Source organism: Pseudophryne corroboree, chromosome 11, assembly GCF_028390025.1.
Source record: "Pseudophryne corroboree isolate aPseCor3 chromosome 11, aPseCor3.hap2, whole genome shotgun sequence".
Lineage (NCBI taxonomy): Eukaryota > Metazoa > Chordata > Amphibia > Anura > Myobatrachidae > Pseudophryne > Pseudophryne corroboree.
Window position 1 is genome coordinate 71,297,326 of NC_086454.1, and position 26,147 is coordinate 71,323,472.

Genomic DNA, 26,147 nt, shown 5'->3' on the forward strand with positions numbered 1-26,147 from the left:
ATGTACCCAAACAATGCTTCAATCCATCTATTCACACCCACTGTGTTCTGATAACTATCCATCTACTTCTTTGTGCACCCCATCCTAATCTGCACACTGCTTATGATGACTGTTCCACTAAAATAGTGACGGTTGGGATGTAACTTTTCATGTACTAGACCAGTGATGGAGGTTCCCCATTGCTGTACTAGACCCTCAAGTGTAAATATTCCCTATAGAAACTGAAGGCATCTATTTTGTGTGATGGACCAATAGTTATCCTGTCATTTCACTAGAAAAAAATAAAAAGGCTACTTTCTCTGTAGTCACAGGATACACAATCCTAAAAAATTGTATTACTATATTTAGGAAGCCACGTCTTCAACGTTCTTTTAGTTGATCTGTAATGATGTGTTGTTTTAAGCAACGTCTATGATTTTTTTTTATCAGCTCTATAGTGTCCTGCACACATCACAACATCCAAATCTTTATTACTTTCCCTAGAAACCTGGTGACTGCTACACATCTGATTTGTTTGCCTATTAGCATTAAGAGGACTATGTTACGTGGCCAAAAGTGCTTAGATAAACAACATCCAGGCAGCATTTGTAATGCAAATGTCAACAGATCCCTTGATTATTCTGTCCATCTTCACAAGATATTTAAAGTTCCCACTGGCTCTAATCTGCAGCTTCCTTTTGCTATGAGTCTCCAGAAATTCACCAATCTTGCATTAAATTCAGAATAGCGTACACAGCTGTATTGTAGCACACAAAAGCTTGTTAGAAAGAGAAAAAAAAAATGTCCTAATTTCAATCTGAGAAATAGAACTCCTTTTCGAATGCAGGTCGAAAACGTTTAACATGAACATTGATTTTTTTTCTTTTTTTTAATTGCCTTAACTTTTTTTTATTTTATTTTTTTGATCAGTAGTCTGATTCGAGTTTGCAAACACCTTCACAACATACAAAAAATTAAATATAGGTCTGCTTTTTTTTTCAGCTAGAACACGTATTCATAACAAGCTCTTTGCAACTTTTTCAGGAATTAAAATAAAAAAAACACAAAAAATTAAAAATTAAACAGTAGAGCTATAACAACAGCACCTTGACATTGTTTAATTCCAACGCTATCAGAAGTTTAAAGCAGTAAACAGATATAATACCGACATGAATAAAGATACTGTCTAAAGTGTAAACAGAATGTTTTGGTTCGCATTTTTTTTTCCCTTTTGCCTGGATGAAGACAGAGTGTTATCAATTCACAATTGAAGCAGCATGCATGCTTGTTTATAATTTTTTTATGTTTTCAATTCTTGGCAACATCAAAAAACCACAATGTTATTGAGGAACGTAATGCAGGCTTATTTCTTAACCCGTGTACTGCTGGAGGGGCCACGGAAGAATTGCACAGCAATTGGGTCCTAGCCCCTCCAGCAGAGTACAGGCTACATTGTGCGCAGAAGACTCTGTTTTCCCTTAGGTTATGGATATGTTCAATAAATAGATTTGTAGAACCACGGTACTGTATAAACTTCATTTATACATGCAGTCCATAAAATTATTTTTTTTACTGAATAATTTACCCTGTTATGTATATATACAAATAGATAATTTTCTTCTCAATATAATCTTTACAAGATAAATTCACTATCTTCCTCTTTTAATGGTCAGTGTACATACACAAGAAGTGTCTATCCTTATAAAGCGCCAACCAACTTTTTTTTTGCTATCCATAGTGAGAGCGCGCACATAAGACTGGGTAGTTCGGCATTGCGAGTTCCAATACCTCTTGTCGATGCCCCTGCAACCTTCCTTCATGTAGCCCATAGGATTGCATTTGGTCTCATAGAAATATTGTTTCAGTTGACCCTTGGGTACTGGGACTTTTTCAAGAACAGTAACTGTTTGCCCCGCCATGTCCACTGCAGTTTTCTTGTCTGCTGCAGTCACCCACTCACTAATACTGTCACACACGCTCAGTTCCCCACGTCTGGCTGGGTCTGAGTGGCGCCGCACCCTCATAGACATGTTTGCAGCATCCAGGTAGTTTTTGTACTCCTCGAGAAGGAAAAGCAAAGGAGGCTCCAAAGGCACTTGAGTGCTCAGCATAACTCTTGATGAATACAAATCGGAATCCTTGTTCTCCTCACTCTGCCTTATGTTTTGTTCCTCTTCTAGGAGTTCCTCTATGACATGTTCAAAGGTATCTGTTAGGGATGGAAGTCCTCCTCCTCTTGAACTGCTCACTGGCCCACCTATGCTCTCCAGAGTACCGTGGGTCCGAAGACCCGGATACGCCAGGCCACTTTGTCCTCTGACACTGGCTTCTTTCATGGGGGCAGCTTTCATGCAACTGAAGTATGAAATAACCATAGTAAGGAAAAGGATGGTCATTACTCTTCTCACCTGATGGAACTGCAGAGGAGAAAAACAAGAATACAAAGGGATTAGAAGTAGAACAGACAGCGTTTTGGTGAGCCACTGGCTCAAAAAATAAGCATTAGATATACTTAGTTTTTCAGACTGACCCACTGAGAGAGAGATTGAGATTGAACAGTGAGCAGGACAGAGATGAGAGTTAGGGGGAGGGGGACAGAGATGAGAGTTAGGGCGGGGCAGAGATGAGAGACAGGGAGATGGGGAGGTGAAAGGGAACAATAAGATATAGGAAGATAGGGGGTGTGGGAAGGTGGAGAAATAAGAGACAAGGGGTTAGAGTTATGGAGGACATGGAAAAAACCTTGCAACACCAGTCACAGAAACTAGTGGACTGGTGTACAATGGGTCCAAAATACTAGTATTATAAATGTATTTATCACACACACATCTAAAAGCTACAAATTAAATTTAATCAACAGTCTATATTTTAACTAGATTTGCCACAAAGAGTTTATGCTTAACCTTATTGAAGTAGGTATGTAATCAGAACCTGAAAGACTTACATACTGAAAAGCTAGTCTATGAAATTAGCAGCATATGGGCATAGTGTAATGTAGTGAACACAAGAAACATGTGCTCTCATTCTGCCTTTGTAAACAGAACAGGAAGGGAACTGGTTGTAAACAAAGAATTAACAGGAAGTGTTAAGAATGCCAAACATAAACGTTAAATATAAAAAAAGACGCTTGTCCATAAAGATAGGACTTGAAATTAGCAACACTGTTTGAAAGAGTCATCTCTTACCTATAGTAATATTAGACCAGTCGTGCATCTTTATATAACAAATATAATATATACTAATAAAGCACAAGTGGTGAGAAGCGATGTACTAGATCAAGGGCTCAGGTCCTGCAGTAGAAAGGAGGAAGTACCACGGTAATGTTGAATGTTCTACCTTACTGAAAAATCATCTGAAACTGTACAATGCACAAAATATCCACAAGTCCACACTAAGTCACATTAGCGTGGTGAGCTTCAGGGTCGGACTGTTCCATAGGCGTATAGGGGAAACTCATGGTGGGCCCCAATGCCTGATGGCCCCACCACCTCACTTTCTGGAATAGGATCATGGGTGAACCTCAATGCTTGGTTTATTTCTATGGAAGCTACACCAATATTAGCACTCCTGCCAATCAAAGTGATTGGTCCTCCTGACACACCCCTGTGACTTCCTTTATAAAAGGGGCACTGTTCTTTGCATATCCTTTCTCATTATTATTATTAATATTATCCTTTATTTATAGGGCGCCACAAGGGATCCGCAACGCCCGGTTACAGAGTACATAAACAAATAATCAAAACAGGAAAACAGCAACTCACTGTTGAAGACAATATAGGACAAGTACAGGGTAAATAAACACAGCTACATCAGCAGATCTCACTGGAATAAGTATCAGGTGGCAGAAAACCGCGGAATTTGGTGCAGTTGAAGACTATTGAAGTAAGAAAAGGATAAGCACATTCTCATTGGTGGCCGGTCACACCCCTTAAGCTTGGGCCATACTTACCTACATTTCTTTTCTCTTCACCGGGAGATATCCGGAGAGGAGAAGCAGGTGGGCGGCGATGGGGGCATCATTGGGCCCCACCCAATGCATGAGAAAATATTGCAATTGGTTGGTATTTGCATAGGGGCGGAGCTTCAATGATGTGATTTGCATATAATCACGTCATTAAGCCCTGCCCCCTCCACCAGGTCCGCGATTTTGCCCTATTTAGCTACCCATTGCGGGAGGGGTGCCCACTCTTCCGGGGCTGCAGGGAACTACCCGAGAAACTGGGTGTCTCCTGCAGAATCCGGGTGAGTAGGTAAGGCTTGGGCACCTACCACTGCATTCCCTGGTGGGCCCTTCATGCCCATATCTGACACTATCTTAAAAAAAAAAAGAAGAATACTTGGCTATGCTTGTTACTGACACACACTGGCAGATCCAGCAACCAGTTTAATCCATTTTAACCAAACTGGACACAATAGAACAACTGTCAATTTTAAAAAATATTTTTATAACCCCCCCTCCCCCTTTGATGACCTATCATTGCTTTCCAAGCACAAAGTATTTGATAAAAGATGCAATTCGTGTTGAATCCAAGCCTAAAGAGATGACACACATCTGTTAAATTACATTTCATACACAGCAAATCTTGATTCCATTATCTTCTGTTTACTTACTAACCTTCTACAAGATGAAACATTGCCTGTATTGAGGAAAAACCTCCTGCACTGATAATAAAGACATCCCAAGCTCAGCTTACAGAATATCTTTTTGTTTCCTATTCTTATGAGAGAGTGAATCCCGCACAAATATTTGTCATAGGATTTATAACCAGGAAGAGAGAACCCTAAAAGCTTTCTGGAGCAAATGCTACATGTCAGAAGCAGTATAGAGATTTAATTTTTAATGATCTCTTCTATTCTGTAAAAAGCATTGTAAGGGCATTATGGGAAACGTTACTAGGCAACTGCTGTGAAGCCGTAGTAACACATTCAGAAATCTACTTTCATGAGCATTATAGTGGAATGTGAGAATTCACCAGCACTTTTTCTATTGTTGAATCTTTTATGCAAGGCAGACAACAGAAAGAAGAGCAGCAGTAAACTGCACTGTAAAATAAAGATTTAGTAATGCAAAAGCTCTGCAGACTAATTTGCAAATAAACAGAGGAGTAGCTACCAGCCCTTAGACCTTGGTGCAAAGTAGGTAGAACATTTTTACAAGGGATGTACAACAACCTTCGATAGCAGAGATGTGGCAATTAGGTTTTTTTGTGTTTTTTTAGATTTAACATAAAATAACTCTAAGGAGCCTGCCACCGCTGCTTCTCTTCACAGTTCCCAATGGATGCAGTTTGAGGGTGACATAATGACGTCACCCCGCGATGTGAGGAGTCTGGGCGCTAGTTGAGTCAAGTTTGATCCAGCCGGTGGTGACAACTACAGGAGAAGCAGCCGGTGGGAGCAGGGCCGGCAACAGAAATTGTGGGGCCCGGTACACTGATATCTCTGCAGGGCCGCCTACGCCCCTTGACCTCAGACCCACACATCTCTCCCTGCAAATCTAACCCTCCCCCCACAGCATAACCCTAACCCTCCCCTGCATACTTATGTTCAGGATTCTGACAGCTGGGATGCCGGCGTTGGCATTCTGACAGGTGTCTGAATTTCAGCACCGGCATTCTGACTGCTGGGATCCCAAACGCCGGGATCACCACTACATTCCGTGGGAAACAGTCCATATTTATACAGCTCCTTTTAGAAGCCAAAATGGAAAATAAATACAGTCCAGGCGCTTTAAAGCTGCCACAATAAAAAAGGGGGTAATTAGACCCACAATAAACAATATATAAATACAAAGAGATGGTGGCGCTGATAAATGATTTCTTGACTGGATAGAATAACATTAAAAGAATTATACAGGTATGTTTTATATACAAAACATTGTAAAAACATCAATGGCATTAATCAATAAAATAAATCCCACATAACACACCCTGGATAAGCAGTCTTATGCAAACAGCATTAGTAGAGGGGTGTCCATCCCTATGATTGCCATAGGCAACTGGACTTGTGCTGTTGATACAGGAATACATTTCTATGAACTGCTAAACCTCCTTTCTAATAAGTTGCAATCATAGGAATGTACACTCCTCTACTAATGCTGTCTGAAAATTGCATACGACACTACTTATCCAGGGTGTGTTATGTGGGAGCGCACACTTACCAATATACACAGCCACCCTCCACAATTCAGACCAGGCTCCGAGTACCCACAAGATGACAGCCTGCCTGAGGCTGTTTTATTCCGCAGTCTGTCTGCGCGCTGTGCCGGCCTTGAGGTCTCAATAGCCGAACTACACACCCGCTCCTGCTCAGCCGCTCCTCACAGAGCAGAGATGCCAGAGACACAGGGCGGGCGGGAGTAGAGAAAGGAAGGACACAGTGGCGTTGTGCGTAGCCAATCGCGACATCATTGCACATCAACAGTTCCGGACAGCTGACATAGGGGGATGGAGCAGTGGGGGTTACCACAGGGGGGCCATAGCCTTTACAAGCAATGCTGAACTATCTACAATTACAGGTATCCATCCGTGATGCATCTGCCGCACTGCCGCAGCAGGACCTTGGGGCCCCTCACAACGTCGGGGCCCGGGATGGGTGTCCCCTTTGACCCCCCATGTCGCCGGGCCTGGGTGGGAGGCCATGCAGCGTGAAAGCGGGAGCCATAACTGCGGGTAGAGGGAGGACTGAAGCTAGGCAGAGTGACAACTTGTCAGGTCAGTTATGCAAAGGGGGGTTTCTTCATAAGAGGAGGGACGATCGGCAAAGAGGGGAAGTATCTTGGGGAGCTATGCACAGAGCGTGGTATCTTCACAAAGGTTTTTTTTTTAACACAAGGGGGATCTGCAAAGGGTGGAGGATCTGCACAGAGGAGATTATTGTGCAGGGGACTGGAAGGGGGGTATATGCGCAATGGGGATCTGCAAAGGGGGGATTTGCACAGAGGGGGCTTATTTGATGTTGTCATTCTTAAGCCTATTTTTAAATGTGCGCATTATTATTGGTGCTGTTATTTGATGGCATCATTATTAATGCTATTTTTAAATGTGTGCATTATTATTGGTGCTTTTATTTGATGGCATCATTATTAATGCTGTTTTTAAATGTGAGCGCTATTATTGGTGTTGTTTGACACCGGTAGATCACCGGTAAGTAAGTGAACAAAAAGTAGATCCCAGGTCCCAAAAGTCTGGCCACCCCTGCCATAGATGGTAAACCATTCCCTATTTTTTTCTTTTCTCTTCCATCTCTAGTTTCTGGGTAGATCATGTATATTACAGTATAAGATCATATCAATTCTAAAAATGTCACGTATTTTATAAAACACTTTTCTTAAAACACCATTCTGTACAGGGGCGTAGCCAGAACTTTGAGGGCCCCACAGCAACATTTTGAAGTGGCCTCGGTCCTAATGCTTCTAGAGAGACACTTCTCTGCTGCAGTTGTTCATTTTATGCCCTATAATAGTGCCCTAGTTCATTTTCTGAACCATAGTAGAGCCTTATTTAATGTTATGCCCCATAGTAGTGCCCTAGTTTCTTTTATGAATCGTATTAGTGCTTAAATTCACCCTATGTCACTTTCAGAGCTTACCACCCAAAGGCGAAAAATGTATATAACATATGTAACTGTGACAGGGAAGGTGGCCACTCTCGGCTCTGGGCCCCATAGGAGCTGCACTCACTGCACCTATGGTAGCTACGCCCTTGATTCTATATATCACTGCGCCTTTCCATTATTCCTCCCCTAACAACAATGCCAGGGACTGCGGCAGATTGGGTATACTTGCCTCTGCTAGAACCACACCATAGCCGTTCCTAAAGAATAAATAGCATCATGTTGGTCGCTAGAGCTGAGGCTCTGTACATTCAGTGTCTGTGTGAGAAACTGTCACACTGACCATTTCCTTCTCCTCTCCCACCTGTTGTGGACACAGGGTAAGGATATTATGTTGAAGAGCCGGCAGAAGTGAAAATGCCTGGTATGTGTTTCCCACAGTTCAGCTTGCTATGGAGAGACAGGAGCTGGTAACTTGATGATGTATTTTTTGTGGATATTTTCTTTAATCCCTATAAAGTTCTGGACATGTTACACAGGAATAGACATTATAGGTTACGGTGTGGAGGTCTAAAATAAAGAGTCAGCTCTCCACTGTAATAATAAAAACTAAAGTAGAATGAAAACATTTCTATATTTGCAGGCGCATACCTCTGCTATAAATAAGCATTACCTCACAACCCAAACTGCCTAACTTAAGGAATTGTGGGAGGAGACATGCAAATCACTGATCATGTACAAAGTTTTGATTCGCTACAAATGCCAAGATTAAAACAGATCTATTACATTTAATTATACAGTTTGTTCTGTACATATTTGCAATAGTTGTTCTGTGCCATTAACCACTGCTCTTGGAAGGTAAAACTCTCAGTGACATATAGTGGAATTATTTCTATGTCTCAACTCACAATCGTCTACTGTTATTTTTGCAAGGCAAAATGCTGTGTTATAGCACAAATATCCTGACCTTTTCGGCGTTCCGGCACCGGAACTCTGATGGGTGTTGGGATTCCGGCTGCATATTGACTGCGTCCAGTTTGATTTAAAGCTGTATTACCATCTATAACAGATATTCTCCTGGTGCTCCTAACAGAAGCCCTGGGCATTATAACATGTAGCTATTTTCCCCAGGCGTCGGCCTGTTCAGCAATATAGAATGGGCAAATCAAGTTAATTTTGGCATCATTATAATGAGGCGCTGAGTGGTAGAACTCACAATCTACATTCTTCCTACTGCAGCTTGCAATTGGTCGCCCAGCTCACAGTTACCTCAGGTCTAGAAGAGTCCCTTGGATCTCCATATATGGTGGTCTATTCATGAAGCAGTGAAAGAGTGGAGAAAAGGACCAGTGGAGAAGTTGTCCATGGCAACCAAACAGCTTTGAAGGAAGCCTTTATCAAGTACATTTTATAAAATATAAGGGAGATGCTGATTGGTTGCCATGGGCAACTTCTCCACTGGTCTGTTTCTCCACTCTTTTCACTGCTTCATGAATAGACCCCATGGTGAGATGCCCTTTCATAAAATTAGAGATGAGCGGGTTCGGTTTTACTCGGATTTACTCGGATTTACCCGAATCTCCTTATTGGCTCACGGACGTGTTTTGGTTAGCCAATCCAGAAAAAAAGAACTTGTGATAATTCTGGCGTTAAGAACCTAGTAAATCTAAACCCGCTCATCTCTACATAAAATCTGTCACTTGGGGGTATATTTACCAAGGTGCTGTTTTTAGAAGTGGAGATGTTGCCTATAGCAACCAAGCAGATGCTACTTATCATTTATCTAGCACCTTCTAGAAGATAATAGCTAGAATCTGACTCTTTAGTAAATTTACCCTTACGGGGTCTATTCAATGCATCCGATGGAGAGGATCTGACAATGCAGTATTCAATTTGTGGGCAAATCCGACTGGTTTAGCCTTGTTTTTGACAATGTCAATTTGACTTTTTTTAGAGTCAGATTGACATTGTTGAAAACGGAACTGAAACCTGTCGGATTTGGCCGCAAATCCGATAAAACACGTGGATCCGGGGGTTAATGCGCCGATCAACGTGTTTTCCGACAAGTCAGAACAACGGCAGCCCCATTGAATAGGTTGAATCATGATTCGACCTAAAAACGTCGGAACTAGACAGCAGTTCCGACTTCAATTGAATATTGCCCTATGTGGCAATGCAGACTAAAATAAGGTTTGTATTGTACTGTGTATGCTGCTGTTAAGCATCAGTTAATAGCAAAAAACTTTTTACAAAAATATACTGATCAGAGACTGGATTTTAATTTAAACAAACTGCTTATTGTAGGGACAAGATATCACAGTGTGGGTGTATTGACTGCACAACGTGCGTTCACTGTCCGACGAACAATGCCTCCCTTTTACGTGAATAATAGCCAGTGGGCCGGATTAATAAGACGGTGCTTTACCCCCTCTTTGTTAGAGATAGTCATTCTGCTTGATTTCAAGAGGCCAGTTTCTAAAGTGAGACCAGGAGCAATGATTCAGATAGCTGAAGGAAAGAGCTAGACAAAAGTACTCAAACAGACTCTGACAGAGCTCCTTGTTTTTAAAGTCTGTGGAGTCACATTTTTCCTCAACATCTTACACTGGTTTAGAGTGACTGCATCACTGACTCACTGATGTAACGCTGGTGAGCTAGGGATATTTTTATCCTTCCAAATATGAAAAACATGCGTGGAACGCCTTACACCTCGGTAGCAGTGCCAGGGACAGCAGGAACAGAGACATGGAATATAGTTATGCAAACTAAGTGTCCGCAGTAGACAGAAAGGAAAAAAAATCCTCATCCAAGTTACTTTATTAGAGCTGTACTTAGGGCTAGCACTCATCTGGTCCATGAAGGAGGGCTACATGTTACATAAGTGAGTGTGTGCCATTCAGGCGTAAGCTGTGTAGTCCCACACTGTCTACTACAAGATTTATACTTGGCAACTAGAGAAAACGTATTAACCAAAAAATAAAACTAGCATGGAAAAAGTAAAAAAAAAAATGTTTTTCAGTCTCTCAGTAAAAAAGCAAGGGTTGATCTTGACATACTATGGTGTAAATCAGCTTTCTGTGAAATAACCGCTAGCAACATCTGGAAATGTATATGGAGATGTTCCAGGCGTTCATATACTCCCAGTAAATACTCCATTGACATATACAATCAAAACCAGCAGATGCAGGGTTAAAACCTGCACAAAGGAATTCTGGGTAGAGATTTGGTAATGTTAACCTACTTTAGCTTATAGTTGTGAATGCAGTAGTGCCAAGAGGGGGGGGGGGCTTGTTGGAGGGGCCCGGCGAGGGCCTAGGTCCGGCAACTCCTGCTTCCCCAGCTGCAGAGGTTTTGCGTCCAAGGGAGAGAGAGGACTGGCTGCTACAGCAGCTGCGGTGTGCTGCAGTGGGGAGAGAGGCAGAAGTCAGCCAATCCTTTCTCACCTTGTGTTATGCGCTTCCTCCTCCCCCTCCTCTCCCTCCCCCTGTGTGGCGCACACAGCCGCAATCTCCCCCCCCCCCATTACTGGGGCCTGGCGTGGCTGTCGGCACCCCTGTGTATATAGACTAATTAAAAGTGGACCCTGGCCTACACAAATAGGTACCTTACAAATCAACAGCCAAACTTCAAATAATGATAGGTGAAGCAGCCATTTTTAAGATGGATCCATATTTAAGGGAAGATGTAATAGCCTTGGAGAAAGATAAAGTGGAGTAGTTGCCCAAAGTAACCAATAAGCTTCTGTCTATTCAAAAACTGTGCTAGATAAATGACAGCTAGAAGATGAGCAGTTGCTTTGGGCAACTTCTCCACTTTATCTCTCTCTAATGCGGGCCATACATCTGCCGAGCAATTCCCCGATTCCCCATGCCGATCAGCGATCCACTAGGGAGTTGGTGAAATACAGTATGTTAAAAATCCCCAACTCTCCAGCTTGGATCGTTTTTGGTCAGACTTGAGAAACCGAGGATTTCCAACATGTTGGATTTTGCAGATCCCCAGGCGTTGGGAGAACGGAGAATTTCAGCAATTACTGTAATCGTAGATGTATGGGCCCCATTAGACTTAATGCACCTTCACATTAGTCTTTCAATTTACTAGAAACTGATGACCACACTTAGACACATACTTGGCGGAGTGAATGTTGAGAGTGGGAGGAACTAAATAAAGAAAGTCACGTCATCAGCCTCCACCCACTACAGTGCAATGTAAATCATGGTGCACCGGGCAGAGGCTGATGACACAAAATTCATCCTAACATTTCTCATTCTGGCCTGGTAAGAATGGGACTGCAAGACTCTCTTGGGAATCCGGGATATCATACACTATTTGGGGAGTTTCCAGGAAGTTGTAGGTCAGCTGAGCTATATATTTTCCATACCTTCATTTTAAAGATTTCCTCGTTTTCAAATTGTATTAAAATGACGAGCAGTTCACACCATATACTACACTGTATTCACAAACACTAACACTGCTTACAATTTTTTTTTTACAGTGACTTTACATGTGCATTGCCAGGATAAATGTGGCTCACTATGTGGGGAACATCACTTTCTTTGCCTCCTTCAAGCTTTTTGTTTATTTTTGTAGTAGTAATTAAAATTATTTTAGTTTAGTTTTTAGTTACCAATTAACATCAGGACCACTAGTAGATAAAAAATGAATAAAAACATAAATACAGTTTAAATTGTAATGTCTTCTGAATAGGCCTGAGGGTGTATGACCAAATTCGTACATAAACCGTTATAAAGAATTGTATGGTTGAAACTAAAGACTGTAACAGAAGACATCTAAAGATGTTTGGAAAGCACATTAAACTTCAATTAGCCATAAAGCGGTTGTGTATATTTTGTCTCCCTTTTATAGCGTATACTTAAATGACCTTTAGCCACCTTATCATAAGAGGATGTGATTTATTCCCATTATTTATACACACAATGGTTTAAATATTTTACAGCTTGTAATAATATGCTCAGATTCTCTCTCGGGAACTATGTTATGTCCAAGTTTGACGTTTTGCAAAACTGTCTTGTGGCACACGATGGATGGGACGGCAGCCAAGCACAAGAACTCCATGTTAATTCAATCTGATAAAGTTGTTGCAAAAAGAATTAGAATGTTCCATATTTCTTTATAGACATTTAAGGAGGTATACCTTTGCATTTTTGGCCACTAAAAAAACTTTGATTTGCTTTCTGACTACGTTTTTTTTTTTTTTTACATTGACACAAGCATACAATTTATTTGGTTAAACACAAGCTAGGTCGAGTTTTGTCAGACATCAGCTAACTCCATTGACACATCAAGTGGTTCACTTCTACTCTTAGCCAAAGTAACATAAACACTTGCCCCCACAATGCATACAATAAAAAAAAACTATCATTAACACAAAAAAAGAATATATATATATATATATATATATAAAAATTTGTCCGCCTTACATATACATACACTAAAGATCATTGGACTGTTAATTATATTTCCAAGAATAAAATAAAATATTAATTTAATGTTCTCTCAGTTTCTTCAATTTGGAATTGTTATATGTGCAAGTTCCATGTTGTCTCTACAAGAGCCTTGCACAGCACACATGTTTCTTTTGCTGGTCTGTCCCCCTCACTTAGGAGGAGAAGTATAAAATCTTCTATAGAGGACGTGGAATCAGCTTCTGGCTATCATTTTATATAATGTGCTAAATAAATAATTGCAATAAGCTGATTGGTTGTATGAGTAAATCTGTTCTTCACCTGTCCACTTTAGAAGTTTGATACATGTCCCCATTGGTTACTGTACCCTTGCCTTGTTTTCCTACCACATTGGAGACATGGAAGCAAGTCAGGAATGGGACGATGGTTGGGGATTCCGTACAGGATTTTCATTCATGGATGGACGGGGAGATCCCATCATCAAGCCCCATCCATTTCAGTAGTCATTCTCCTGCCACTATGTTTACTGAGGTGGACAGGGCTTGACAACAAGGTGTGTGTTATGTTCCACACTCTCCAGGATGATTTCTTGCTCCCCTCAAGAAGCATTCCCCTCGAGAGCCTCACTGACATTTTGGGAGAGTAGATGACTGTGGGGTCTATTTACTAAACATTGGATGGAGATAGAGTGGACAGAGATAAAGTATCAACTGCCATAACTGCAATGTCAGAGGCTGGGTTTGAAAAATGACATTTAGGAGCTGGTTGGCTGGTACTTTATCTCCATCCACCTAATCTCCATTCAAGGCTTATTAAATAGACCCCAAAGTCTCAACCAAACAGCACCTAACTGTCATTTGTAAAACACAGCCTGTGACATGGTAGTTAGACCCATTAGGGTAACTAGACCCTAAGTGGTCTATTTACTATGCCTTGGATCCACAGAGATGAATATGTGCATCTCATCAGCCTTGTGTGCATGCGCAGTGCGCAAAATTGCAGGTGCAGCCTCTTTGCATGCGACTATATATTTTTCAGTGCAGTGAGCATGTGAGTGTACAGGTTACACACAGTATATGGTAAGACTTAGGTCGACAGTGTCTAGGTCGACCACTATTGTTCGACAGTAACTAGGTCAACAGGGTTTCTAGGTCGACAGGGTCTCTAGGTCGACATTTAAAAAAAAATATATATATTTTTTAACTTTTTCATACTTTATGATCCATGTGGACTACGATTGGGAACGGTAACCTGTGCCGAGTGCAGCGGTAGCAGAGCGAGGCACCTTGCCCGAAGCATGGTGAGCGAAGCGAGCCATACGAGGGGATGCGGTGCACTAATTGGGGTTCCTGGTCACTGTACGGCGAAAACGACACCAAAAAAGATAAAAAAAACTCAAGTCGACCTTTTGACCTGTCCATCTAGACCAGTGGTTCTCAAACTCGGTCCTCATGACCCCACACGGTTCACGTTTTCCATGTCACCCTGCAGGTGCACTGTGTATCACCAACTGTCACATTTAAAAAAAACTACAGGTGACCTGCAAAACATGAACCGTGTGGGATCCTGAGGACCGAGTTTGAGAACTTGTGACCTAGGCCATGGCGACCTAGAGACCCTGTCGACCTAGAATCCCTGTCGACCTAGTTACTGTCGGCAATAGTGGTTGACCTAGACATTGTCGACCTAAGTGTGGTTGACCTTCAATACCACACCCACAGTATACATAAAGTGTACTGTACCTGGACTACAAGGCCTGGATGAAATTAAATCCGATTTTGGCGGCCATGCGAGATGCCTTGTAAATTATTGCCCCTTTAAAAAAGTCTGAGTTGGGCTGGTAACCCGCAAGGCCACCGAACTTGGACTTCATTACATCCTGTCTGAGATGGGTCAGCATTCAGACGTCGGGATCCTGGCCGCCAGAATACTGGCAAAGGGGCGAGTGCTAGCAAGCCCCTTGAAGGCTTGCATGACTATAAGTTAAGATGTCCCTGGTTACTACAGCTACATATATGTATTAGAGAAAAGGTATTACTATCATCAATATATATACAGGTAGAGTATCCCTTATCCAAAATGCTTGGGACCAGAGTTATTTTGGATATCGGATTTTTCCGTATTTTGGAATAATTGCATACCATAATGAGATATCATGGTGATGGGACCTAAATCTAAGCACAGAATACATTTATGTTACATATACACCTTATACACACAGCCTGAAACTCATTTTAGCCAATATTTTTTTATAACTTTGTGCATTAAACAAAATGTGTGTACATTCACACAATTCATTTATGTTTCATATACACCTTATACACACAGCCTGAAGGTCATTTAATACAATATTTTTAATAACTTTGTGTATTAAACAAAGTTTGTGTACATTGAGCCATCAAAAAACAAAGGTTTCACTATCTCACTCTCACGCAAAAAAGTCCGTATTTCGGAATATTCCGTATTTCGGAATATTTGGATATGGGATACTCAACCTGTATATACACAGCTGGTGGTATCAAATTTAAGAGACTTGTTAAATCGTGTCCCTAATCACTTAGGATGTAATTTGTTCAATGGATAATTGCATTGCCAAGGTGACTGAAAAAAAATCAATGTGATCTATTTTACTTATTATTATAGCCATAGAACACTACAAGTACCACAGGAGAAATCTGCACTCAGGGGCAGAACTGTGCATTATGGGCATATCAACAAAATTTGGGGAGGGTCGACTGATGCAGCTCTGGTTTGTTTTTGTTTTTTGCAGGGTTTGATGGATAAAGCAGCTAATATATATAGGGCACGATAATTTATGATAGCCAAAGGCAGCTCCACTTTAAAGTACAGCCAGACATTGCGCAACACCACTAAAAATGCAGTTTGTCAGCAATCCTCTCAAGAATTACGTATCAATCATTCTATTACAACTCTACAGGATCATGACAAACGACCACACAAACTGACATTACTTCCCATGGTCCACAGAAAGCAAAATGTAAAAATAAATAAAACTGTGAATAATTTATGTTCTCAATTAAAAAAAAAAATGCACAGAAAATAACCTTTTATCGAAGTCAGTCTTTTAACATCACCTACAAGACAACGGGCTGATTCTCAGGGGTCTATTCATGAAGCAGTGAAAAGAGTGGAGAAGTGAGCCAGTGGAGAAGTTGCCCATGGCAACCAATCAGCTGCTCTGTATAATTTTATAGTATGCAAATTTTAAATCTTACGTCAATGCTGATTGGTTGCCATGGGCAACTTCTCCACTGGCTCACTTCTCCAGACTTTTCACTGATTCATGAATAGACCCCTCAGTCAGATGCATCTGCGGCCACTCCATGGATCCGCGGTAGCCTGCATGCTACCTTATGTGAATTAAATTATCCGCCCATCTATGTTAAATACCTGTACATCTTGATGCGGGTGGTTACACCAGCCACTGTTTTTCCATCCACAGCCATGCCTTATCCCAATCCAAGCCAGGTGCAAAAGTCATATCAACTCCGTCTGCACACTACAAACCAGCACAGAAGTTGAATTGCGAGCCCATGACATTACCACGAGACGGTGCAGTTGCATGCATTTTCACCGCTCAGCTACTATCCAGAAATGCACATTTCACGGAAAGAATGTTGCGTTAACGGAGTAATCAATCCATCTGCACTTGTAATTTCTGTCTTTATGTGAATGCATGATCTGATGTGTGCACAGTTCGTGTTCCCGTTCTAGGGTGCATGAGCAGTTTGTAGATATTCGCTAGATCCTAGGGCTGTATCTAGGAGTGTAGGAGCAATGTCGTCACCAAGGGCGCAGGTGATGCCCCACATCACCTGCATGTGACTTGCAGGCTGCGCAGCCAGATGCGCTACTGCAGAGCCATCCAGAGAATCCAGGGGATGCTCCAGCATGCAAGCTACAGCCTGAAGAGCTGCCCTAAAGCTTTCCTAGGAGCCTACAGGGCAGTACTCTACAACCTAGTGCCGGCAGCACCACCCCCTAGGCGTGACATGGCGCCACTGACTAGGCACCACCCGAACTTGTCATAGAGCCCTGCCTCTGAGATATCAATCCATGTATCCACTTATGATTGACGTGGGGACATAGTGATTCATGGCAGCATGGGGTCTATGTTGTACTAAACCTTAGAGAGATAAAGAGGAGAGAGATAAAAGTACCAACCAATCAGCTCCTGTCATTTTTCAAACACAGCCTGTAACACAGCGGTTAGGAGCTGATTGGCTGGCTGGCACTTTACCTCCGTCCACTTTATCTCTCTCCAAGGCTTAGTTCAAAGACACCTATGTTTCCTACACCCCCCCTAAAATAATGTATACTGCCAAAACATGTCAAAATATAGAAAACTGCACAGCACGGATGGCGTAATGGTCAGCAATACTGCTTTCCCACCATGGGGCTAATTCAGAGATGGACGCAACCGCGCGTCTGTACATAGCAGCCACATCCATCTGGTCTGCGCATGCGCACTGGCCACAGTGTACGTGCGCGACCCTTCTCCGTGCGGCCGCATCCAGGAAGACGATTTTAATTGCGGACATATCGGGAGGCGGCCCGTCACCCATGCTGGGCGACCTTGCCTGGTGCTGGGCGGCTCCCAGCATGTGAGGAGATGGACACAGATCTGGCTGCGTATGAAGCGATCTGCAGCCTTCTCTGAATCAGCCCCCATGTCCCTAATTGTGTGGAGTTTGTATATTGGGGGTCATTCCGACCTCATCGCTCGCTGCAGTTTATTGCAGTGCAGCGATTGGGTCGGAACTGCGCATGCGCCGATGCCGCAGTGCGCCGGTGCATGCCAGCCATCATTGCCTAGCGATCGCCTCTGAGGCAGAGGCGGTTGCTGGGCGGGAGGAGGCTGGATGGTGGCATTAAGCCGCCATTTAGGGGGCGCGGTCCGGCCAACGCAGGCATGGCCGGACCTTTGCGGGGGGGGGGGGGCCCGCAGCGGCTGCAGCAAAGAGGTTCTCTCCCGGTCAGCCGCAGGAGCTGCACAAGCCGGGAGTAACTCCTGAGATGCAAAAGCATCGCCGCTGTGCGATGCTTTTGCATTTCTGCGGGGAGGGCCGGCACTGACATGCGGGGCGGACTAGCCCTGTGCTGGGCGTCCCCCCGCATGTCTTAGTGCCTGATCGTAGCTGTGAGTGCCTGATTTAGCTGTGCTAAATTTAGCACAGCTACGATCAACTCGGAATGACCCCCATTGTCCCCATGCTTGCGTGGGTTTCTTCTGGGTACTTGGTTTCCGCCCCCAATCCAAAATATACTGGTAGGTTAATTGTAAATAAATAATAAATAAATCTAAACACAACATTAAAGAAAAAATAAATCTCTTGTATCTAAAAGATGATTTATTTATTACTATATAAACGGTATCCGGACTCCAGGTCGACACGGATTAGGTCGACAACCAATTGGTCGACACACCTTAGGTCGACATCAGAAATAATTCGACATGGGCAAAGGGTCGACATGAACAAGGTCGACATGAGTTTTTCACATTTTATTTCATTTTTTTAACTTTTTCATACTTTACGATCCACGTTGACTACAATTGGGAATGGTAACGAAGCATGACGAGAAAAGCGAGCCATGCGAGGGGACACGGTGCACTAATTGGGGTTCCCGTCACTTTACGATGAAAACAACACCAAAAACAGTCAAAACCTCATGTCGACCTTTTCTCGTCCGTGTCGACATATTTCTGGTGTCGACATAATGTGTGTCGATCAAACGGTGTCGACCTAAGTGGTGTCGACCTAATAGGTGTCGACCTTGAGTCCCAGATCCATATAGACAGCATAACATTTTTGATCTTTTTGATCTTCTGAAAAATGGACCAATGCGTTCGAACAGTTTTGATCCCACAATATTATTTTTTTCAATCATCTTGATATTTGCCAGAGCCTATATGGACAGTGTTCTTACATATAAGATAAAGTCCCGGTAACAAAAATAACAGAACAAAGATGATCTTCATGGAATGTATAACGGAAAATTGACTGCATCATCGCTGAGGATAAACGCCTATGAAAACTTTGTGGGATGTTTTGACTTCGCCAAGGATCACATGCGTCATTGTCAAATGACTATCATACAGCAAAAGACCTATTTATCTATTTAATATCCGCATCTTTCCACAGGCCCTGTTAATCTCAGCATCTTTCCACAGGGAAAGTGTTAGTTGGCCTGCCGTTGCTATGGCAATATGTAAAAGACAAGATGCTGTATGTCACTATCAATGCTAATAAATATTTCACATGCATGCTTACAGTTAATTTCAATGGAAACAGCTTGCTCAGTGACCCCTGGATAGTAATTATGGTTTACACAACAAATGAAAATTATACCAGAATAACAAATTAGAATGTCAGACAAAAAGAATAGTGGAGAGAGAAAAAATATTGTTAGGCCGTAAATGCCCAATTATAAATTTGTTTAATGATCATGGCGAGCGTATACCTGGCAAAGGCTCTGTGTGCTAAATGGCCCAGCAATATAGAACATGCGTAATTAGGGAAGTGTCACGGTTACAATAATACAGATGGACAGTTTCGCAGGTGCAGCCGAACTGAAGAAAATAGAGGTTTCTAAAATTGCATGGAATTGATTGATCTGTACCAAGCTAATTAATGATATATTCTTGCAAACACAATGTGGCAAACTAAATATGGACACCCTATTGATTGACCAAAAAGGGCAAATATTTTTATACAACACAAAACCATTTGATTTCAACAACAGTGAATATATGCCTGCACTGCTATGGAGCCGGGTGGCGGGGGAGTGAAGAAACTTCACTCCCCCCGTCACTGCCCCCCTGCCGCCGGGTCACCCGTCGGCCGTATCCGCGGTCGGGCAGCTCGGCTGAGGATCTATCAGTGTGTTAGGGCCCATAAGACTGCATTCTGGAGAGAATGCAGTTTAAGACCTTGCACATGCACGCACCGGCTTACGTGCATGCACATGTGCTGAAATCAATATCTTCATAGTGATTTCAGCACAATAGCGTGTAATGCTGAATTGGGCCCTAACAGCCTTATTCAGGTTTGATAGTAAATTAAAAAAGCAGACTAATGGGGAAAACCATGTGCACTGCAGGTGTGGCAGATGTAACGTGCAGAGAGAGTTAGATTCGGGTGGGGTGTGTTCAAACTGAAATCTAAATCGCAGTGTAGAAATAAAGCAGCCAGTATTTACCCTGCACAGCAACAATATAACCCCACAAACAGGGATTGGCTTGTAGCCACCGAACCCCATGGCATATGCCGATAAGCGTAGCCACCCATCACCATCACAAAATGAGAACAGCTAAAAGTGGATGATAGAAGAGGTGTGATTACTATGTTTCAGTCATAATACATTTATTAAAAGGTCCTGGTCAAAAGCAGATTATTTATAGAAACGTTACAATTATTTTTAGAAAGCTTGCATAACAAATTAATAGTAATTTGTCAATTGTTTTATAAATTGGGTGATACTAATTTTCAATTAAGCTTTTGTTGCAGGTCTTCTTAACAGGAATTGTTTTATTTTCATCTTGTGATAGGAGATCCCCGCTACCCGTCTCGATGCAGTAGTTAAGCCGAGGCTGTGATTTTGTGAAGTTTTGTTTCCTGCAGGATTACACTGGGAAAACCAGAAGTCTGGCGTAATAAAGTGAAGTATAATTGTGCTGAGGAAGATAGAGTAGTAATAGGGGCAACTCAGGAGTAAAGCGATGACCTTTAGAAGAGTTGACTATCCCCAACAATGGGCCAAACACTAGATATTACCTAACTCTACAGGGGTGACCAGAGAGTCCTCATGATGATCCTGGCAGCTCTCTAAGTTGCAGGGTACAGCACCATTCCAGACACATGGGTGGGCAACGGTGCCATCCCTATGTCCGGTACCCTGGACGGAGGCAATACTGGTCCACAACTTGTTACGGCCTTGGCATCACCAGTATTTTGGTCAAATTGGGTCATTTTTGAAAATCCAGTACATTCTGAAAACAGCGGCAGAATCGGGATGTACTTTTTGACACGTGTTTACTAGGTAAATGGCACTACAAATGAACCATAGTATACATACACATAACTGAATGTCCGAATTTTCTATTAAACAATAAATAAAAAAATATACTGTGAAATGCAGAACTTTTGAAATTCAGCTGCGTTTACAAAACGATGTATCAGCCAAGATCTGTTAGTTGTACGCACATTTTTAATAGGACATCAGTAAGCGAAAAAAGATAAAAGATTGAAAACACCATCTGACAACACAACATGCAACCATCCTCTAATGTACAGCTGTCACACATCAGAGACACAGCCACACGCCCTGCATATGTGTTACGTCGCATATAGAGCTATATGATGGATAGCATGATTGCCACTAGCAAGGCACTCAATTATTCACGGGTAATTTATTTTAGGGGTAATTAACTCCCAGCACAATTTTTCAGACTCCCAGCTCAATTTTTCAGAGTGACTTTGTTATTTTTATGTTACTATATAAAAGTATGTCCTTTGCTTGTAACCTCTAATCTGTCAGAGGTTGTGCAGTCAGTCCTGAAAAAATGCAGAAATACATTTAAACACTGTCCTATTGTCCAAGGGGAGACTAAACTCAATGTATGAAAATGTTACAATGCCGTAACAATACTGTACTGGATGTGGCGTTAAGTAATACAATGTATTTTCTAAAAAAAATATTTACTTCTAATAATGTATTTGCCAAATTTACGCAATTTGTTGTATTCAGTACTCAGAGGGCGTCATTTATTAAACACAATGGGGTAAATATAATAGGGTGCAAGAAGTCAGAGGTGCAGAAGTTTGTGCGAGATTGCCCGTATTTTTAAAGCGGCACTCATTTACAAGCCAGAACCAGGTTGGTTTTGACTTGTAAATGATTGCCACTTTAAAAACGTGTCTGAGGTGCACTGCAAAGTCCTCTACCAAGACCTGCACTTAGATCTTTGCAAACTGTGTGTGTGTGTGTGTGTGTGTGTGTGTGTGTGTGTGTGTGTGTGTGTGTGTGTAGGGGGGGAGGGGGGGCAATATGTGCCATGGACAATTAGAGGTGTCAATAGTTAGGGTCTGGTCTAACTTTTTTCATGTGCACAGGTTCCAGAACATCTGCTGATAGCACCACCTGCTCTAGCCTCATGTATGTAGATTATTTTGGATAGCTCACGTCTTTTTCAGAGTTGTGTGATGCACACATGAGAAGGCGCACAATCCTGTTAGACAGGACGTAGAAAGGTCACATTGGGGCTTGTGACGTTCAGGCTGCCAGGAGATCTGTTGTTTTCTGGTGCTAGGGAGGGAATGTGGAAAATCATGTAGGGCTAGGGGTAATGCAAACACTGGGTTCCCCCATCTTGGGAATGTTAATGTGCTTACCTGTCAGACTTGGGCACCAAGTTAGACCTAGGTATTTTGTTCCTAGGGCCGTCTTTTTATATGGGCTCAATGGGAACTTGCCCAAGGGCCCCCGGAGTATAAAGGCCCTAGGCTGATAGCTGAGGGTCCCCTCTTTCCATGGGGACCAGATTTTTTAAAATTGGCCCTGGGGAACCAGAGATATCTTCCCAGCTAGATATCTTGGGTTCTGTCTGACTTAGAGTTTTTCTGAGGGTATACACCAAAAGCTGGGACTCTCCCATTTCGGTGGACCCTGGCAGCTTGTCTCTACTATGCCCAGAACTAGATATATCAGCCTTCAAGCAGCTGGTCCCTGCTCCCGCTCCACATGCCTAATATGCAGTTTTATATTTTCGTCGGTGGATTGCTTTGGCTCCTGAACTCTGATCCCTAAGTCCCCAGTACCTTTTGAAAGGTGGGACTCTCTAGTTTTTTTTTTACCACATTCAAAACTAAGAAATCTATTTTCAGGAACTGGAGATTTCTGCAGTCAAGCAACCTGCCCTCACACCAGAAAATTATGAATATTAAGCCCACTTCACTATCTACCCCTCCCCTACATATTAAACACCCCCTACCATCCTGGAAGTCATGTACCGGGGCCCCTTCATCCATTCCAATGCCCCCTTATACAGTTTAGTGTTCTCCCATCCACCCCATCTCCCACCATTACTGCACCAGGTCCTACATGCTGAGCGGAAGATAGAACACCCCCAACCGCCTGTGGGCAGGGCCGGCAACAGAAATCTTGGGGGCCCAAACAGTGATATCTCTGGGGCCCCCTCAATAAATATATATATATATATATATATATATATATATATATTAAAGTGCAACAGAATTTGCTGTGCTATATTAGAAACTGTTAATCTAGATATATTTATATAAATATATAAATATGTATAGCTCTTCTTCCTCCCACATACCCCACAGCTGTCTTTCCCCAATGATTCCATGCTGCATTCCCAACTTCCTCACCCCATCCCAAAGCCCTGTATTCCCTCACCAATCCACTCTTACGCCATGGAAAGACTTACCTGCACCGCACTCCCCAGTACCCAGACCCGAGACCCGAACATGACACAGCAGGAAGCATGCAGCCCTCAAACCCCCCCCCCCTCCCCCAGAAGAGGCCGATGCAGGGCACGGAAATCCTGGCCAGCTGCTGCCATGTCCTGTAACTGCCTACATCAGAGCTGGACCCGGAAGAGCAGGTGAACACTCAGATGTCACACAGTCACTGTCACTGTGCGTGAGAGGCTCCTGTCACTCTGAGGCAACGCACACACCACCTAAAGCTCGCTACCCTATTTGTACAAGGAAGCTCACATCCCTGCAGAGCACTAAGCGGCATATCTTTGCGGCCCCCTCTGATCCTTGGGACCCGGTACAGTTGTCCCCTTTGACCCCCCATGTCGCCAGCCCTGCCCGCTGGACTCAAAGCTGCCGCTGATAGCTCCCCCCCATCCCTACCGCTGCAGCATGGGTAGGGGCCCCAGTCCATTGCTGTGCCCAGGGGCCTACACTGCTAAGACGGCACTGTTTGTACCCATCCCATGCTCCCCTCTTGGCAAACTTGGCCATGATCTCTATGGCCATGCCCAGTGCTTCCATACTGCTGCCGCCAGCCCCAGTCCCTCCCTTAACCACCTAACTGGCATGGTAAGATCACATGTGACCACACCGCCCCACTGTGTCCCCCAGTTTTTGACGAGGAGATCCGTTCTGCCGATGTGCATAATATAATGTTTAAATGTTTTGAAAAGTACTTTTTAAACTATATTAGGTAAAAAAGTAAATAAAAAAAAATATTATGAACCGTTTTGAAGGGAAATATCATCATTAAAGAAGAGGAAGCGTCCGCCATGGCAGTGAGGTACAAAATGTTGACTTCAGGATATAGAAATTCAGAATGTTGGGTGGGAGGTAGACATATCATACAGTATGTCAACATTCACCATGTCAGCATTGCCAGAATGTTGACATTGGGCATGTCGACTGTCAGCATGTCAACTATGGTGTTTTGTATTGGCGAGATGAGAATCCTAAACTTAACAGCAGCCAATAAAATTGTGAAAAAGATTTGTCAGTTGACATTATGTGATGTCGACATTCTTTCATTGTCAACAAACATTGTGAATGTCAACATTGTGAACGTACAGTATACCTTCAGTGCAGTTACACGGATGGGGGGGAGGGTACTAATTACTCAGACCCAAGTCTGATGGAGGGGTCCAGTGGGGGACCAGGTCCCAGCCCCCTTACCTGGCAGCAGCAGTTGCAAGTCTTTTTCTCAGCCCAGCACATGGTGCTGTGTGCTGGGCTGCAGTGTGGCCAGGTAAGCTCTTAAAATAAAAAACATTTCTATAATTTTTTGTAAGGGTGCATGGTCACGCCTCCTATGATTAGGCCACGCCCCCTAAAAGTACCTGGGCCCAGCCAGGCTCTCTACTGCCCTACTTCAGTGGAACATGGGGCCTAATTCAGACCTGATCGCTCCTCTGCATTTTTGCAGAGGTCTGCCATCAGATAGCTGCCGCCCACAGAGATTAAATACCCGCCCCGCGCAAGTGTGCGAATGCATGCGTACACCGTGCGAAAACTTCGCCAGAGGACATTTGCAAATCCGTTCGCAACTCACTCACCATCTAATGATTTTTCCCACTGGGGCCGGAGCTGACGTCACACACCCTCCCTGAAAACTCTTGGGCCCACCTGCGTTTTTCCTGACACTCCCAGAAAACGGGCAGTTACCACCCCCAAACGTCCGATTCCTATCAATCACTTTGCGTATGCCTAACGATCGAAATGTTTGCACCATTCTGACACAGGCCCTCATTCCGAGTTGTTCGCTCGCTAGCTGCTTTTAGCAGTTTTGCACACGCTAAGCCGCCGCCTACTGGGAGTGAATCTTAGCATAGTAAAATTGCGAACGAAAGATTAGCAGAATTGCGAATAGACACTTCTTAGCAGTTTCTGAGTAGCTCCACACTTACTCGGCATCTGCGATCAGTTCAGTCAGTTTCGTTCCTGGTTTGACGTCACAAACACACCCAGCGTTCGGCCAGACACTCCTCCGTTTCTCCAGCCACTCCCGCGTTTTTCCCAGAAACGGTAGCGTTTTTTCGCACACACCCATAAAACGGCCAGTTTCCGCCCAGAAACACCCACTTCCTGTCAATCACATTACGATCACCAGAACGAAGAAAAAACCTTGTAATGCCGTGAGTAAAAAACCAAACAGCATAGCAAATTTACTTGGCGCAGTCGCACTGCGGACATTGCGCATGCGCATTAGCGACTAATCGCTCCGTTGCGACAAAAAAATAATGAGCGAACAACTCGGAATGACCCCCACTGTTTGGGCTTGTGTGTGCGCATTACGGTGCATACGCATGCGCAGTCATTTGATAATCGGCCGCTGTGCAGCAATCAGGTGTGAATTAAACCCATAATCCCCAACTGTTTTTAGAATTGGTATAAAACCTCTGATCCATGGGATAGTGTTACAGTTCTCAAAATCAGGACTGTCTCACCTCTCTTTAACGTCACGTAGGCATTTTACCTCTGTCCATGTACTAGAGAGTAGCAGGAAAACCTGGAGCCAATTAAATAGCCCCAAAATTCATGTACCCTACTGAATGTAATGTAACAGTCAGACAGGCATTTATGGAAGCACTGTGAGGAAGAGCAGCCATATAATTCTAAAGATCATACTGGTAAGATAAACAAGACTAAGCAGAAATAGTATTTG

The 26,147-nt window shown here is 43.1% G+C and overlaps 1 protein-coding gene across 3 annotated transcripts in view; it reads right to left on the reverse strand.

Annotated features, from left to right (window-relative positions):
* Nucleotides 1-1,073: 1,073 nt before the first annotated feature.
* The window catches only part of BDNF (brain derived neurotrophic factor), a 95,260-nt gene continuing 70,186 nt past the window's right edge, over nucleotides 1,074-26,147 (reverse strand). For all 3 annotated transcript variants that reach the window (XM_063944414.1, XM_063944415.1, XM_063944416.1), the window contains exon 2: nucleotides 1,074-2,396. In XM_063944414.1, the coding sequence (XP_063800484.1) occupies nucleotides 1,629-2,396 (768 nt within the window). In that variant the 3' untranslated portion in view covers nucleotides 1,074-1,628. The remainder of the gene's footprint in view (nucleotides 2,397-26,147) is intronic.